This window comes from Pongo pygmaeus, chromosome 4 (genome assembly GCF_028885625.2).
Source record: "Pongo pygmaeus isolate AG05252 chromosome 4, NHGRI_mPonPyg2-v2.0_pri, whole genome shotgun sequence".
In the NCBI taxonomy this organism is placed as follows: Eukaryota; Metazoa; Chordata; class Mammalia; order Primates; family Hominidae; genus Pongo; species Pongo pygmaeus.
The window spans coordinates 185445784-185464779 of record NC_072377.2 but is presented as its reverse complement, the minus strand read 5'-3'; the positions used below and the strand labels follow the sequence as shown (position 1 = coordinate 185464779).

The 18996-nt window shown below is 42.8% G+C and overlaps 1 protein-coding gene across 1 annotated transcript; it reads left to right on the top strand.

The window, feature by feature from the left end:
• Positions 1 to 17393: 17393 nt before the first annotated feature.
• LOC129036280 (olfactory receptor 2Y1) lies at positions 17394 to 18329 on the top strand. Its single transcript, XM_054487161.1, is given in 1 exon segment — positions 17394 to 18329. A coding segment is annotated over 1 exon segment (936 nt).
• Positions 18330 to 18996: the final 667 nt, after the last annotated feature.

Below are 18996 nucleotides of genomic sequence, written 5' to 3'. Positions count from 1 at the left end.
AACAATCACAAGCATTCTTATACATCAATAACAGACAAACAGAGAGCCAAATCATGAGTGAACTCCTGTTCACAATTGCTTCAAAGAGAATAAAATACCTAGGAATCCAATTTACAAGGGATGTGAAGGACCTCTTTAAGGAGAACTGCAAACCACTGCTCAATGAAATAAAAGAGGATACAAACAAATGGAAGAACATTCCATGCTCATGGGTAGGAAGAATCAATATCGTGAAAATGGCCATACTGCCCAAGGTAATTTATAGATTCAATGCCATCCCCATCAAGCTACCAATGACTTTCTTCACAGAATTGGAAAAAACTACTTTAAAGCTCATATGGAACCAAAAAAGAGCCCGCATTGCCAAGTCAATCCTAAGCCAAAACAACAAAGCTGGAGGCATCACGCTACCTGACTTCAAACTATACTACAAGGCTACAGTAACCAAAACAGCATGGTACTGGTACTAAAACAGAGATATAGATCAATGGAACAGAACAGAGCCCTCAGAAATAATGCCACATATCTACAACTATCTGATCTTTGATAAACCTGACAAAAACAAGAAATGGGGAAAGGATTCCCTATTTAATAAATGGTGCTGGGAAAACTGGCTAGCCATATGTAGAAAGCTGAAACTGGATCCCTTCCTTACACCTTATACAAAAATTAATTCAAGATGGATTAAATACTTAAATGTTAGACCTAAAACCATAAAAGCCCTAGAAGAAAACCTAGGCAATACCATTCAGGACATAGGCATGGGCAAGGACATCATGTCTAAAACACCAAAAGCAGTGGCAACAAAAGCCAAAATTGACAAATGGGATCTAATTAAACTAAAGAGCTTCTGCACAGCAAAAGAAACTATCATCAGAGTGAACGGGCAACCTACAGAATGGGAGAAAATTTTTGCAATCTACTCATCTGACAAAAGGCTAATATCCAGAATCTACAATGAACTCCAACAAATTTACAAGAAAAAAACAACCAGCCCCACCAAAAAGTGGGCAAAGGATATGAACAGACACTTCTCAAAAGAACACATTTATGCAGTCAAAAGACACATGAAAAAATGCTCATCATCACTGGCCATCAGAGAAATGAAAATCAAAACCACAATGAGATACCATCTCACACCAGTTAGAATAGCGATCATTGTAAAGTCAGGAAACAACAGATGCTGGAGAGGATGTGGAGAAATAGGAACACTTTTACACTGTTGGTGGGACTGTAAACTAATTCAACCATTGTGTAAGTCAGTGTGGTGATTCCTCAGGGATCTAGAACTAGAAATACCATTTGACCCAGCCATCCCATTACTGGGTATATACTCAAAGGATTATAAAACATGCTGCTATAAAGACACATGCACACATATGTTTATTGTGGCACTATTCACAATAGCAAAGACTTGGAACCAACCCAAATGTCCAACAATGATAGACTGGATTAAGAAAATGTGGCACATATACACCATGGAATACTATGCAGTCACAAAAAATGATGAGTTCCTGTGCTTTGTAGGGACATGGATGAAGCTGGACACCATCATTCTCAGCAAACTATCATAAGGACAAAAAACCAAACACTGCATGTTCTCACTCATAGGTGGGAATTGAACAATGAGAACACATGGACACAGGAAGGGGAACATCACACACTGGGGCCTGTTGTGGGGTGGGAGGAGTGGGGAGGGATAGCATTAGGAGATATATCTAATGTTAAACGACGAGTTAATGGGTGCAGCACACCAACATGGCACATGTATACATATGTAACAAACCTGCACGTTGTGCACATGTACCCTAAAACTTAAAGTATAAAAAAACAAAAAAAGAATGGGAAGAAAAAAAAATAGCAAGTGATTGGGAGGGTGAGGCAGTCTGATCACGTCAGGAGTTTCAGACCAGCCTGACCAACATGGTGAAATCCCGTCTGTACTAAAAATACAAAAATTAGCCCATCGTGGTGGTCCATGCCTGAAGTCCCAGCTACTCAGGAGGCTGAGTCAGGAGAATCGCTTGAACCTGGGAGGTGGAGGTTGCAATGAGCCGAGGTCACACCACAGCACTCCAGCCTGGGTAACAGAGCGAGATTCTGTCTCAAAAAACAAAAAAATATATAGCAAGTGAGATAATACGGGCAAATACTAGCAGAGGGTTCAGAAATATTAGTTTCCTATCTTTCTTTTTCCCAGGATACTGGGAACAGTATGAAAAATGCTTTTAGAATAGTGATGTGGAAAAAAGAAGTCCTAATTTCAAATTCTACCTCTGTTCTTCACTAGCTGAACAAATATGGGCAAGTCATGCATTTTCTTTAAGCCTGAGTTGTCTGTCTGCTTAACATGAGTAATAATATATATTCATTCAGTTAGATAACATATGCTCAAATATTGAAGAAATAAACAATTCAATCAGAAAAAAGAGATATACATGTTTTATAGAGCATCATATGCACGTTGAGGTATTTTGAATTTGTCTATGTACTTTACCAGCGAATTTTATACTTTCATATGTTTTCATATTGGTAATTAGAGCCCTTTAATTTCTACTTGAAGAACTCCATTAAGCATTTTCTGTAGAGCGTGTCAAGTGGTGATTAAGTCCCTAAACTTTTCTTGTTTGGGAAGTACTTTATTTCTCTTTCATTTTTAAAAGACAGCTTTGCTTGCTATAATATTCTTGGCTGGCAGTTTTCTTTCAATACTTTGAATGTATCATCCCATTCTGTCCTGGTCTGCAGAGTTTTTGCTGAATAATCTGCTGATAGTCTAATTGAGACTCCCTCATAAATGACTTGATGTTTTTCTGTTATTCCTTTTAAAATTCTCTGTCTTTGATTTTTGACAGTGGAATTATAGTGTGCCTCAGTGAGGACCTCTTTGGGTTAAATCTGTTTAGGGACTTTTGAGCATTATGTATCTGGATGCTTACATCTCTTCCAAGACTTGGAAGTTTTTAAGCAATAATTTAATTAATTAACTTTCTGCCCCTGTCTTTTTCCTTTTCTCCTTCTGGAACTCCCATAATGCAAACATTTGTTTGGTTAATGATGTCCCATTAGTTCCTTAGTCTGTCTTCACTCTTTTTCGTTCTTATTATTTCTTTTTTCCTCTGACTGAACAATTTCAAAAGATCTATCTTCAAGATCAGAGATGCTTCTACTTGATCTAGTGTGCTGTTGAAGCTCTATATTGTCTTTTATTTGACTCATTGAGTTTTTTAGCTCCAAGATTTTCATTTGGTTCTTTTTTATGACATCTTTCTCTTGTTAAATTTCTGTTTCAGACAATAAATTATTTTACTGATTTTGTGAGGTTTTCTATCTGTATTCTCTTGTATCTTGCTGAATTTTCCTAAGATAATTATTTTGAATTTCTTTTCAGTCAGATTGTAAATTTCCTTTTTTGGGGGGTCAGCTACAAGAGAGTTGTTTTCCTTTGGTGATGTCATATTTCCTTTCTCATGTTTCTTGTGTTCCCGTGTTTATGTCTGCAAATCTAGTGGAATAATCACCTCTTACAAACTTTACAGAGTGGCTTTCATACAAAAAGACTTTCGTCTGCATGCGGGTTTTGGTATGCCAGTTGTGAAGGCTGTGGTGGCTCTGGTTCTGAGTAGATGCAGTGGTATAGACTTTGTGCAGCTTCTTCAGCACAATCAATGTCAGTGATGACTGTGGATGCCTCAGTGGCCTAGGCTGTAGGAATTTGTGGCAGTGATGGGGGCAGCACAGGTTGTTAGGGTCTTTGGTGGCAAGACCTTCTGGGGTCCTCCTATTCTAGTTTTCCCCACAATAGGCAGACTTAGCCAAGAGGGTTCCTCTTGGTGTTAGGTCTGACATGGCCTACAAGCAGTTTCAGCAACAGTGGGTTCCAGGGTTCAGGTGCTCATAGTAGCTGTGTAGTTGGGGCCCTAGCCTCAAAGATCTTGCAAGCCTACTGTGGCACCTGGGTCTTGGGTGTAGGCTCCCCCTCTGAGTTAGGGTTGAATGCAGATTGCCAGAGTCTGTGATTCCGAGAACCCCCAGCCCCCAGCAGTTTGAGCCAGGGCGTCAGGTTGTAGTTGTAATTAGGACCTTGGGAGGTAGGGCACAACACTGGCCTGGCTCCAGGGAAGAAGAGATGCTCTGGAGATTTGGGCCTGGGGAGCAGGGTACAGCTGCAACTCAGGAACTAGAGCCAGTAGGGCACAGCGGCAACTCAGGTCCCACATGATAATGCATTGTTAGAGGTGAGTCTGGACCTTGGGATGGTAGGACTCAGCAGTAACTCAGACTCTGAGGCCAGGTGAAAGTGGCAGCAAAAGTCTGGAATGGTGGAGCACAGTTGTTGCTTGGGCCCTGGGTGGCAGTGTCTCTATTCCTTAAGGAGGAGGTGTCTCAGCAGCTCAGACTCTAGGAAGCTTGTCCAGTTCCAGGGAAGCAGGGTACTAGATCTGTTTGGCCTGTAGTGTGGGTGTCTCAGATCAGCCACCACTCTGTTTTCCTGGTACGTGTGGTACCATGTCAGCTCAGCTTCGGAAAACATGGCTGCTCAGCTCAGCCAAGTAACTGATTCCCTGGGAGGTGACATGCTGCTTCAGCTCAGGCCCAGAATGTATGTGGCTGCTCTGAGTGGCCAAGACATTGTTTCCCTGGGATGCAGTGTGCTGCTGCAGCTTAGGCACAGGGGAGCATGGCTGCTGTGGGTGACCAAGGTACTGTTTCCTCAGGACACAGGGTGCCATTTCAGCTTGGGCCCTGAGGGGGCAGTGACTGGGAGGCATAAATGGAGCAGCTTTCCTAAGACACTGTTTCCCTGGGGGGCAGTGCATGGCTTCAGCTCAGGCCCTGAGGGGCAGGGTGCAGCAGCAACTGGGGGGTGGGTGGTGGTTATATGAAGGAGTCCCACAGCTGCTTGGCCCCATAGGGTAGGGTGTAGCAGCAGTTTGGCTCATGGATGGGCAGATCATTTGGCAGGGGTGGTTCAGTAGTGGCTTAGCCTCAGGGATGGAAGGGTGCCATGGCCACTTGTTCTGGAGAAGGCCACACTTCAGCAGTAGCTCAGTTCCAAGATGGTGCAGTGCGGGAGCTACATGGGCCTGTGGCTGGTGGGGCCGCAGTGTGGCTCCTTCTCTGGGGAGAGCACAGGATTCCCTTCTGAGATTCCCAGAGGGGCTTAGTGCCTTCAAAGACGGCAGGGGTCCCAGTGGTGAGGACTGTAGGTGTCCAAGGTGTTCATAAGGTCTTCTGGAACCCTCTTGCTCACCTTTTCCCTGCAGGGAAAGGTTCCTCCTTGTTCTGAGCTGATCCTGGTTGGGTAATAGGGTGGGGAGGCCAGGCGTTTTCTTCGGTTCTCTACCATATTGCCTGCATTTATGTGCTCTACAGAGTTTCTGCTGCTCCTTTGAAGTACTCCAGCATGCTCCTTTAGTTATTTTCATCAAAATAGAGTTGTTCATTGTTTTGGCTGTCTTTGTAGAGGAGATGAGCAGTAAAGGCTTCTAGTCAGCCATCTTGCTGACATCACTCTGCTGGGATTCATTTTTTTTTGACAAGAGTCAAACCACAGAAACACACATACACACTCACACCTCATATATAAGGGGAAAATTCAATATAGAGATGAGAAGACATTGCAGTGTACTTAAGTAACAGTAGATTAGTGTACAGATCCTACAGCTCTTTTAGGACAAGTATCCTAATAAAGTGGAAAAATATATGGGCAGATCATTTCATAATAAAACAATGGATAATAAGCCATGTGAAAAGATGTCAACCTCACTCATAATCAGTGAAATGCAAATTCAAATAACAATGAGATACTATTTTATATTCATCTGATTAGCAAACATTTAAAAGTTGTAAAAAGTGAAAACAGGAAACAAAACAAACTCCAGCAATTTGGAATATTTTTCAGTGTTGGAGATCCCCATGCCCCCGACCCAGGACTTCACTCTGATAAACAATCCCGAGAAACCTCTGCACACAGGCACAAGAGCACTGCATAAATATGTTCATGGGTGCAGCGTTTGAAGTGGTTTGTTCTTCAAAAATGATGATTAAATAGTGGTATGCTCATGCCATGAAATTATATGTAGCAATAAAAATGAATGAACTCCTCAAACCGTTCCCCTCGGTGCAGAGCCATCTGCAGAGGCCAGTGATGGCCACTTTTGATTATAGCTCATTTCTTTGCTATCTACTATCTCATTTCTTGCATTGCCATCTACTTTTGGTAGAGTATGTGGGTTTTTCCCTCAGAACAAAGGAATTTTGTTTTAATTATGGCTTATCCACTCTGTTAATTTTTTGGTCATGGACAACTAATTAAATTATTCTGTGGTTCTGGCCTTAAAATATCCATAGGACTATCTGTTATCTATAAGAGATGAAAAGAAGTTGTGAAGTCTGCTCAAGTTTCATCCTGGATATGGGAAAGGACAACCGCCATTGGGTTTAGAAGGACAGCGATAGAGAAAAATAAATTTGCCTTGATGACTGCAATATAAGATCCATTTAATCAGTGCCCTTGTTACCAGTATATTTTCAATCCAAGTGTTACAAAAAGTATAAAGGGTAATACAATATTATTTTTCTAGTTAAAATCTTATTATGGAGGTTGAGGAAGAGTGGTCTATTGCTATTCAAAAGTGATTGTTGCAAAACAGTGGGAATATACTTAACACTACTGAACTATATGCTTCAAAATGATTAAGATAATAAATTTTATGATACATATATTTTTACCACAATTAAAAATAAGAAACTCAGGCTGGCCATGGTTGCCCATGCCTGAGGATCATGCAGGAGGGTCACTTGAGCTCAGTAGTTGAGGCTGAGGCAGGAGAATGGCAGGAACCCGGGAGGCAGAGGTTGCAGTGAGCCAAGGTCACACCAATGCACTCCAGCCTGGGCAACAGAGCGAGACTCCATCTCAAAAAAAAAAAAAAAAAAAAAAAAGAGAGAGAGAGATTTGAAGGGCTACTATGTGGAAGATAGAATTTAACTTTACTTGTGATTCCAAAGGTAAGAATAAAGACGGACACATTGAAGCCTGTGAGAGACTGAATTTGGCTGAGTGTAAGGAAGAATGTACAGAGGTGAGGAAGTTGACCAGGAGACAGTGATCTCCCTTTCCCCAAGGCTTTCAGCAGGAGCTGAGTGGCCATGCTTGGGTCCTGGTGCAGAGAAGTTCTGTGAATCAGGAAAGGACTTCAAAAGTTGCTTCCAAATCAAATATCCTATCCTGGATTGTCCAACCTTTTCCCCTGTCCTCTTCTGAAGAACCCAGGGACGCACATCCCAATGCCTACAGGACAGGGGGGTAATGTGCAAATAGGGGCTGGCTTGGTGAAAAAAAATGCATGTTCCTTCTGGGGGAGGGTCTACTGCTCAGTTCCCACTGATTCATTTATTCACTTATTTTTTTCAAGACAAGGTCTTGCTCTGTCACCCAGGCTTGAGTGCAGTGATGCAATGATGGCTTATTGCAGCCACAACCTTCCAGGCTCAAGTGATCCTACCACCGCAGTCTCTCAAGTAGCTGGGACCAGAGGCATGTGCCACCACCCCTGGCTAATTTTCTATTTGAGACAGAGTCTCCCCATGTTGCCTAGGCTGGTCTTGACCTCCTGGGCTCAAGCCGTCCTTGCATCTCAGCCTCCCAAAGTGCTAGGATTACAGGTATGAGCCGCCACGCCTGCCCTCATCCCACCACTGATTTTATTTGAAAGAATGTTGACATATATTTTGAACTTTCAGAAAAGATAAAAATTTAGATTTTTGTGTGAATCCTACTGATGTTAACCTATCAGCAAAATTTTAGTAAAAAATCAACCACTATGTTGCCCAAATACCTTAACAGGTGGCAACAAGTTTGTGAGCTCTGTATACCAAGTCAGATTATTTCTCTTTCCTGGTTCTTCTTCAGCTTTACAGAGCAGTGACATCATCTGTAGAAAATGGTAATCTGTTTTAGGTTTTAGAAGTGTATGGTTAGCCTCTTTATTTTTATTAAAATATTTTATTTTCCTTGGAATTACAGCAATCAATACGTGCACACAAAACTCATACACAAATATTTCATAATAGCATTATTCATATGAAATAGGCAAAAGATGTAAACAAACCAAATGATCATCAACAGATGAATGGATGAGAAAATGTGGCATATTCACACAATGGAATATTAGCCATAAAAAAATGATAAATGATCCATGCTACTACATTGATGAAGCTTCATTATTAAGGGAAACCAGCTGGACACAAAAGACCACATGTTGTAAGAGTCCATATATGAAATGTCTAGAAAGGCAAGTCTATCAAGACAAAAAATATATTTCTGTTTGCCTGGAGTTGAGGGTGAGAATGAGAAGTGTTTGCAAATGGGCATGAATTATTTTGGGGGGTAACGGAAATATTCTAAAATAATGGATGCACAAATCTGTGAGTATATTATAAGCCATTGAGTTGTACATGTTAAGTGTGTGAATTGTATGATATGTGAATTATATCTCAATAAATCTCTTAAAATAAATATATGCTAATTATAACAAATGAAACCCTGTTGTTGTATGAAGAAAAAGTTATCAGTCTTCCCACCTCCTTCCCATATTCAACACCCCTCCACCAATAAGCAGCATTACCATGATCAGTTTGAGGTGAACCTTTCCATCCTTTTCTTTATGCTTGTGTAACCACACATACGCACCTATGTTTGTGTTCCGGTAACACTAACTAGCATTGAGTGAATGTCTGCCATATGCCAAGCACCTTACATACCCTGTGTCATTAATCTACAAAAGAGAACCACAGGATAAGCCATAATAATGTGTCATCTTACTGAAGGGAAACTAAGGTGCAAGCATATCAAGAAAGCTCTTCAAGGTCACAAAGCTAGTAATGGCACAGCTATTTCCTCTATATTATATTATGACCCCTTAAGTGGATACAAATAATCTTAAATGCTTCTTGTTTTATTTCCTGTGGTAGAACAGCGCTCATTGCTCAGTAGATAATTTTTGAATGAATTGATAAATAAATGCATTTTCTTTTTAAATTTAGTGTGAATAAAAAACAGAATATAAAGAAATAAATGTTAATACATGAAGTATACTATGTTTGAGAGCAATGTAAAGCATCAAACTTGTCATCAAGGAAATTAACAGTGAGTTGAGTCAATGAGACACATCATGGGGATATGTGAGCATTATATGAGGAGCTCAGGGAAGGGAGAGATTTGAGGTGGTGAATATGGAAAGCTCCAAGAGAGACGAGTCATTTAGTCCGAGTGGTGAAGGACTGGTAGGATTTGGGTGAAAGCAGAAGTGTGCAGAATCCCAGGATGCAGAGTCACGTGCACCAAGGGGAGAGTTGGGTTCTGAGGACACTGAATAGATTCATTTGATTTAGGCAGAGTATGGGGAATAGAGAGAATTGAGGACTCAAGGCAAATCTTGTTTTTTCAGTCAATTGATTTTAATTGCCACATTGGGGCCCGGAGGTCTCCAAGGTCATACTTGGTAAACAATTTTCCCCTGACTCCTCTTAAGGAGGCCTTGGCAATGCTCCTGAGGCAGGATTGCTGCTGAGCCTGAGGGTCAGGAGGTGGTTTGGTAAGACACCAGTTCCTCCAGGGCTGAGTTGGTTAGGGTGAGTAAGCGAAGGTGCCTGGGGGAGGACGCTCCTGCCTGGCGGGCAATGGGCCTTGGGCAGTTTTGCCCTGCTCAGGGAGGGACCCTATGTAACCATCGCTTCTCCAGGACAGGAGCCCTGGGTAAGTACTGACTGGATGGGCCACTCTGACTTCATAGTTAAAAATCCAGAACCTCCTCCTTCACTTAGACAGAGGATGAAATTTTCTGGCTTGAATGTGGCTCTATTATAGTCAGACAATATCATTAAATTAGTAGACTGGCATGAAGAATATGAAGAATACAGCACTACATGCTGTTGAAAATAATTTAAGGATGATTTCTGATTTCAATAAGTGTGTTATTTTTAGAGGTCATGCATAGACACACAGATGTACACACAGACACAGACACACAGAGTTGAGCACAGACCAGGCATAGTGGCTCATGCCTATAATCTCATTGCTTTGGGAGGCTGAGGCAGCAGCATTGCTTGACCCCAGGAGTTCAAGACCAGTTTGGGCAACATAGGGAGACCCAGTCTCTACAAAAAATACAAAAAATTACCCAGGCCTGGTGGTGCCTGCCTGTAGACCCAGCTTACTCAGGAGGCTTGGTGGGGAGGATCACTAGTGCCTCTGCACTCCAGCCTGGATGACAGAGTAAGACCCTGTCTCAAAAAAAAAAAAAAAAAAAAAAAAATGCAAAAAACAAAACCCAGAGAGATGAGCACAACCATTGGTCTTTGTAATGCAGAAATTCAACAGTATCAAATATGCACATGAAATGCAGGAATGCTTTATGTGTGCCAAAGGGATAAAAATAGGGGTTAAATTTTAAAAAGATAAGTTAAGATTAGAAAACTGTCAGGGTTGGATGGGATGCTCAAAACCACCTAACAAATCTTCCAGTTAATGAGGAACATTCTCACATCATCCTGAAAAGTCAGCTTTCACCCTCCGAATGAGCAGGAAGCTTTCGAGTGATGGGAGCATCACATTTCCAGGCAGCCTATTTTTAGACTGCTTCATTTTATTCAAGTTTTTTGTGTTTTTTTATTTTTTTTTTTTCTAATATTGAGCCACAATCTGTTCTCTTGTAAGTTTTGCCTGTTGGTCCTAGTTTTGACCTTTGTAGAAGAACAATGCAAGTTCACCACATTCTCCACATGAGATCTTTCAACTTGCATACAAGCCATCAGGCTTGCCTGTGAGACTTCTATTTTCCGATCTAAAAGCTCAATTAAAATGCCTAATTTGATAAATATGCTATTCACAATTACCCTGAATTGAGCATTATGTATAGTATACATCTAAATATGTCTCTGTACCTCATATATATGTACAATTACTAAATGTCAATTAAAATAAAATATAAAACACCTATTTCTCATGCAGGGTGTTTCCAGATGCCTTATTGGTTTTATTTCTTTGATCCTATGATTTTTGTCAAAGTTTTAATCCAAGCCTAATGCCAAGAACATGCAAAACACTCAAAATTCTGTCTGACCAGTGCAGAGTGTGGGCAATGTATATATTTTTTAAATGTGAGGTTGTGCAGGGACCATCTGTGAACACCTAGGGAAGGTTGAGATGAAAATGAGTCAGTAGGGACCACTTACATCAGCCTAATGTCATTTTCTTTCTTTGCTGAAATGACAGATTTGGGAAGTAGGAAAGGATATGGACGTGTTGAAGCTATCACCTTCACTTGAGGAATATAGAACCCAGCAAAGCTTGCACAGCATGGTCGTTTCCTTCAATATTTGGAGATTATCCGTGGGAAGGGGGTTTGTGCTTATTCTGGGTGCTCCCCTGATGAGACCTTCTCCACTTCTCAGCGACAGGCACTGGGACCCTCCACGTAAGGCTGAATGCTGCCCAATATCCAAGCTGGTCTGATCAGGACTTGCATTATGGTCAAACTCTCCTGGGTTATGAGACATAGGACTAGGAATATGTCTGAAGCCCAACATTGGTTTCACGTGAGGAGTAACTTGCGTCTGCCGTTGAAAGAGAAAAAGAGCTCCCAGGGAGTTTGTAAGAAGAGTTTTTGTTTTTGTGATTACCAGATATGGGCATGAAGCAGACCCCAGCAACTGGGCCCAGAGGGAGGATAGAGAAAAACTCTATGAGGGATTGGGGTGGTCTCAGAACTGCAGCAGCAGGTCCCTGAGTGTAGACCTGTGGTGAGTGCAGGGAGGGTATGCTGAGCCCTGAGGAACGTAGGGAGTCACTAGCCTCAGGGAGCACGAGGTTTAATGCAGTGTTTCAGGTTGGCACGGCATGGATGTTGCGGTTCTAGAGATCAGCCTATTCTCAGCAGGACCCAGGAAGTTAGGAAGCAGGCCATTTCCCCCAAAGAAGGTGCTCACAAGCAGGCAGGCAAGTCCCAAGGCCTTGGTTAGGCAGAAGAAAACCAATAGGATGGAGCGGAGATCCAATGGGATGGAGCGGAGATAGAAAAAGGTTTAACCTAGACACTGTGTATACATTGGGACTCTCTCCTAATGCACCAGATTCCAGATAAAAGGCACCAGACCCTAGGGAAGCAGCACTACCTCCACATCCCGCTTTCCAAATAAGACTGAAACTGCAACAAGATGTCATGCATTTCTAAGGACCTGTCAAAGAGCTGGTGCAGGTGAGTGCCTGCATGAGCCAGGGACTTTATGATCAAGCACTTTTATGTGCTAGTCATTGTTCTGGGCACCGAAATTGAATTGTGAGCAAGACAGACCCAGCTCTGCTCTCTGTGAGCTCTAGGGTGGTGGGATAGGGAAACAATTCCATCAGAAATTACGTTGAACGTGGTAAATTGTATATGGGAAAGTACAATGCACCATAGGATCATAGAGCAAGGACTTATCTCAGGCAAGAGAAGTCAGAGAATACCTCTTAAAGGAGACTTTCTTAACCTTAGCCCAATCGACATGTTTGGGCAGATAATTCTGTGTGTCATCAAGGTGGGAGGGCTGTCCCGCGCATCGTGTCCCGTGCATTGCGGGATGTGCAGCAGCACTCCTGGCCTCAAAGCACTGAATGCCAGTTGGATCAGTGAAAAATGTCTACAGACATTGTCAAATGTCCCCTAAGGAGTAAAATTGCCCCAGGTTGAGAGCTGCTGTTTCAGGTAAAGTGCCTTGGAAGCTGTGACTTGAATCAAGTGGGCTGTAGAGGCTGATGACCAGTTTTCTAGTTTTGTAAACTGTAGAGTTTGCTGGTGCCCTTCCTCTGGCACACAGGGGGTGAGGCAGATTTCTAGGGGGAGGATGATGAGTTCCGTATTGGACATGCTGAGTTTCTGGTGCCCAGGACTCGTCCAAGAGGAGATGAGCAGCAAGGAGGTGGAGTTTTAACAGGCAGGTTGTGTTTTTAACAGGCAGGTGTGGTGAGGCCAGCAGACTGGGAGATGAGTAGCATTTAAAAGGTGGTTTGCTACTCACAGTTCCTGAAAGGAGGGGACATGATGGACTACTCAGGGCCATATGGTGAAGCACACAGATAGGAGGCAGAGGAGCGAGGAAGCCATGGACAAGAGCCTTTGCTGTGGTTCCTCTAGGAAGGAACTGGTGAGGCAGGGGACGCTGGCCTCTGATGGCCTGGTTGAATAATCTCAGCACACTCTGGGATATAAAGGTTGTCCCTTCCTGTCTGGTTCTTGGCCCTGTGGTGATTAGCACAGGTCGACAGTGGCCCACAGTGTGAGAGCCCAGTAAAGATACTGTGAATTTTTGGTTGGGGTGTGGGTCTGGTTGATCGGTTTGCATATGAGAGCTGTGCTTTCAGGCTAGCACTATGCCTAGGAATTGGCAATCCTGGGAGAGGCATCCCTCTGGGGTCAGCAAAAGCCTCAAAATATCAGAGCATCAGAAATACAGAAAATTAAAAGGCAAACAGATGAAGTATAGAACATCAAAATGTTAATACAGATGAACTATAGAAAATGAAAAGGTTAATACAGATGAACTATAGAAGTCTGAAGTTCAGGAGACAGATTAGAGGTAAAGAGACACATTCGGGTGTTAGCAACACAGTGACTCTGTGATTCAAGCTCTGGGGAGAATGGCATTTCCAGGAAGAATCTGTAGAATGCTAGGAGAAGAGGGTCTGGGATGGAACCCAGGAAAGGAACCCAAGCATGTAAGAGATGCACAGGGAAGGAGGAAGACATCGGGGGGGAAGAGAAGAGGTTTTTTGTAGAAAAGGGCAGCAGTCAACACATAAAATGCTAGGACAAAGATGAGGCCTGAAAATGTCCGCTGTGTTTTCCTATAAAATGTGAGGAGGACAACATCTATACAGCAGTGGGCTGAATAGTGTGAGGGGAGGTCGCGGAAACACCAAGCACAGGTAATTCTTTCAATACGCTTATCTCTGAAGGGAGGAAAGAAATGGGGCAGTAACAAAACAGGGAATGGGGTGACAGGAGATGTTTTTAATTGGAAAGGCTTGACCATGGATCATTTCTCTTGAGCAACAGCCACTAAAGAGGGAAAAGTTAAAGGTGTACTGGCAAAACTGAATTATTCTTTTAAGCAGAATTCATTAATCTGATTTTAGTCATACAGACTCTAGAAAATTGCATGCTTCCGGAATTGGGTACATGGGATGGATAGATAATGAGTTAAGGACATTAGCAAGGCAAGGTTTGACATGATGGATCGGGGATTACAAGCACAAGGCACATAAAGATGGAAGCAGGGGGCAGGCAGAAATAAAGGGACACCAGACCATGGATGAGAAAATGGGGCAGGGGCTTCACTACACAAGCTCTTGGTTTGAGATTCTGTATAGGGGATCATCAGATGGTGCAAGGGGCTGTGAGGAAATGACCTTTAGGTGTCTTTCCAAACTGGAGTGGTGAGGTCTTGTATTATGATTTGTATCTAGTCTGAGCTGCATTTGGTGAAATTCAGCAGTCAGTGTGCACTGCTGACTGGTGTTTTGTTTTTAGTCAGTGTCCTCCCACATAATCTTTGTCTTCTATGTCTTTAATGAATGTCTGTCAAGTTTGCAGTTTTGGTCTCTTCCATTCTATCCAGCGGAGGTTTTGAAGCTCAGTTTTCCCAGTTCCACCCTATCTTATTATCTTATCTACTATGGTGGCTATTTATTGCTTTAAGGATTCTTATTTCATTGTAGTGAAATCCTTTTGGATTACTGTCCTATCATTTGTCATATTAATTGTATTTCTAAGCTTTTGTTCAATTGGAAATATACTAAACGTATCTATGTGTCACTGTAAAACTCATTGATAAAAATATAGATCAGGAATGGTTAGAAACTTTGTGCTGCTAAACAAGAAGCAGGCTGGGCGTGGTGGCTCAGGCCTGTAATCCCAGCACTTTGGGAGGCCAAGGCGGGCGGATCACGAGGTCAGGAGATCGAGACCATCCTGGCTAACACGGTGAAACCCTGTCTCTACTCAAAATACAAAAAATTAGGCGTGGTGGCAGGCGCCTGTAGTCCCAGCTATTCAGGAGGCTGAGGCAGGAGAATGGCGTGAACCCGGGAGGCGGAGTTTGCTGTGAGCAGAGATCGCGCCACTGCACTCTAGCCTGGGCGACAGAGAGAGACTCCGTCTCAAAAAAACAAACAAAACAAACAAAAACAAGAAGCATTGCCAATGTATTAATGTCTTCATGTTGCATGGGAAACAAATCTTTCTGGAACATTTATGTGCATTGAATATGGTGCCAGCTTTAGGAATGTGTTCATTCATTCATTCATTCAATAATATTTGCTGAGAACATTTTATTCACCAGGCTCTGCACTGGAAGGTGAGGATACAATGGTAAGTAAAAGACTCAGTTGCATGGAACTTAAAGATTACTGGTACAGACAGACAAGTGTTAAAAGTATATGTAGCGTATTCTTTGTAGTTTACGGAATGTATCACATCCTTTAATCCCAATCCAAATCCTTTGAAATAAATTATTTTCTCTGTTTTATAGGTAAGTAAACTGAGACTCACAGACACAAAATTTCCCAGAATAGGTATCACAGCTAGTCAGCAGTAGAGTTGATCTGTAGGGACCGATATGAATGGGAAAGCCATTGAGGTCTACTACGGTGGTCATTCAAAAAATGGCTTTGATGTATCGGTTAAGCTACATATGAATGAAGCCTCTTTGCTATTATTAATCCACAGTTTATTCATCTTTTCCACAAGGGCATCAAGGGTGGTGTCCAAATGCTTTACCGGAGTCATTGATCTAGCATTGATCCATTGATGATGATCTTCAGTTCAGTAAACTTAACAAAAAGAGGACGAGTTAATTTGACAACAATTGTTCATATTGAGCATATTCTAGGCTCCTGTTCCCTTTCTTGCTTTCTGACATACTTTCTCATAATCCTGCTTAGATTTTTTGTCATAAGAAATGTGAACTTTAATGTAGAACAAATTTTTATGCATATCTCACTTTCACAGTTTATCAAAATATGCTGGTAATCTCAGGTTTTTTAGAAGAAATAAATTTTGATGAGATTTGAAGGGATAACCTCCTGTTTCACTCAGTGAAATTTATTCAAAATCTACTATGTGCCCTGAATGAAAATATTAATTTAGCTCCTCTTGTGTAGCATAAAGAAAGACACTACTTTTTTTTTTCTTTTTTTTGAGTGCAGTGGCACAATCTTGGCTCACTGCAACCTCCAACTCCCAGGTTCAAGCAATTCTCTTGCCTCAGCCTCCCAAGCAGCTGGGATTACAGGTGCCCATCACCGTGCCTGGCTATTTTTTTGTTTTGTTTTGTATTTTTAGTAGAGACAGTGTTTCTCCATGTTAGCCAGGCTCGTCTCAAACTCCTGACCTCAGGTGATCCACCCACCTCCACCTCCCAAAGTGCTGGGATTACAGAAGTGAACCACTGCACCCCGCTGAAAGACACTAATATTTATTTTACATTTATTATGTTAGCTACCACTAAGGAGCTCACAGCTCAGAGAGGGACAAAGACATACAAAAAGAATTCCAGCGAGTGTGACAAGTGCAGAGAGAAACTGTACAAAGAGGGTTGGGCTAGAGAGGAGGAAACAACTCCTCTTGGGCAGCTGAGGAATGGATTTTTCCATTGAAGAGAGTGTGTATGTGCGTGTGTGCATGTGTGTGTGGTATTCCAGGCATGATGACACACCATAGGAAACATATTTGTTGCTAATTGGTTTTTTTTTTTTCTTCTCCAAAAGGAGGGATCTACACTCTTGTCAGTCATTTGCTGGTCGTGCGTGGGGCTTCTGGGATTGTACGGGCTGACCATAGTCGAAAAAAGCAGGTAGGCGCCCAGAGGTCAAACAGGGCTCCCAGCCTGGTTAGGCATGGGGGATAACCCTACTGAAAGAGGTCACCTGCTAGACCAGCAAAGGGGCAAATGGGAGCAACATAGCATAGTAATGCTACCTGTTACATCTGAGTCTTTTAAAAGCAGCTTCCACATTATTGCATTTGACCTTAATCTCAATGCTGTGATACATCATCTCTACTTTTAGGCAAGGAAATGTTGGATCTAAAGGACTGACTAGCCTGGCTGAAGTCCTGGAACAAACAGGCAGCAGGACTAGGCAAACAAAGGCCATATCATTCCCAAGCCAGTGATTTTCACTCTGAATAAGAGAAGAGAAAGAACACCAGACACAACAAACTGCATATCAAAATAGGTAATAAAATGCATGATTTAATATTCAAGGAATCCTGCGAAATAATATTGTAGTTTGTGCTCAGTATAGGAGGCATTGCATTTCCTTCTGCTGTTCAGACAGGCGAAAGGCTATGGGAAGTTTCAACACCAGTTTTGAAGATGGCTTCATTTTGGTGGGATTCTCAGATTGGCCGCAACTGGAGCCCATCCTGTTTGTCTTTATTTTTATTTTCTACTCCCTAACTCTCTTTGGCAACACCATCATCATTGCTCTCTCCTGGCTAGACCTTCGGCTGCACACAGCCATGTACTTCTTTCTCTCTCATCTGTCCCTCCTGGACCTCTGCTTCACCACCAGCACCGTGCCCCAGCTCTTGATCAACCTTTGCGGGGTTGACTGCACCATCACCAGTGGAGGGTGTGTGGCTCAGCTCTTCGTCTACCTAGCCCTGGGCTCCACAGAGCGTGTGCTCCTGGTGGTGATGGCCTTTGACCGCTATGCTGCTGTCTGTCGTCCACTCCACTACACGGCCATCATGCACCCCCATCTCTGACAGACCCTGGCTATCGCCTCCTGGGGGGCGGGTTTCATGAACTCTCTGATCCAGACAGGTCTCACAATGGCCATGCCTCTCTGTGGCCATCGACTGAATCACTTCTTTTGTGAGATGCCTGTATTTCTGAAGTTGGCTTGTGCAGACACAGAAGGAACAGAGGCCAAGATGTTTGTGGCCCGAGTGATAATCGTGGTTGTTCCTGTAGCACTAATTCTAGGCTCCTATGTGCACATTGCTCGTGCAGTGCTGAGGGTCAAGTCAATCGCTGGGCGCAGAAAGGCTTTTGGGACTTGTGGGTCCCACCTCCTGGTAGTTTTCCTTTTTTATGGCTCAGCCATCTACACATATCTCCAATCCATCCACAATTATTCTGAGAGTGAGGGAAAATTTGTTGCCCTTTTTTATACTATAATTACCTCCATTCTCAATCCTCTCATTTATACACTAAGAAACAAGGACATGAAGGGGGCTCTGTGGAAAGTACTATGGAGGGGCAGAGACTTAAGGTAGGAGATGAAAAAATGGGCAGTAAAGTTTTCTGTAATAGCTCTTCAATCACAGATCTTACCCTGTTCCTTGGAGGGCAGTTGGTCAGTAGGAAAGCCCTCAGTCATCCTCAGAATTGGTTTTGGTTTTTGTTTTTTTGGGGGGAGGACAGAGTTTCACTCTTCTTGCCCAGGCTGGAGTGTAGTGGTATGATCTTGGCTCACTGCAACCTTGGATTCCTGGGTTCAAGTGATTCTCCTGCCTCAGTCTCCCGAGTAGCTGGGATTACAGGCACCCACCATCAAGCCCAACTAATTTTTGTATTTTTAGTAGAGACAGAGTTTCACCATGTTGGCCAGGCTGGTCTTGAACTCCTGACCTCAGGTGATCCGCCTGCCTCGGCCTCCCAAAGTGCTGGGATTACAGGTGTGAGCCACCTCGCACAGCCATCCTCAGAGTTTTAGTCCCTTCCTTGTTTAGAAACTGGAAGTAGGGATCTCTTGGGGCTCTTTCTTGTTCAGTGTCTGTGATCACTGTGCAGCCAGCAGTAAGTGCTGGTTTTTCTCACAACTTTCCAAAGGAACCAGCTTGAGAAGAGGGTGTATTGTGTCGGCTTATGGAGAGTGGGATGGGTTCTAGGCAAGACTGAGAGTGATAGAAGACTTTATAGGGAATGACAACACCTTTCCAA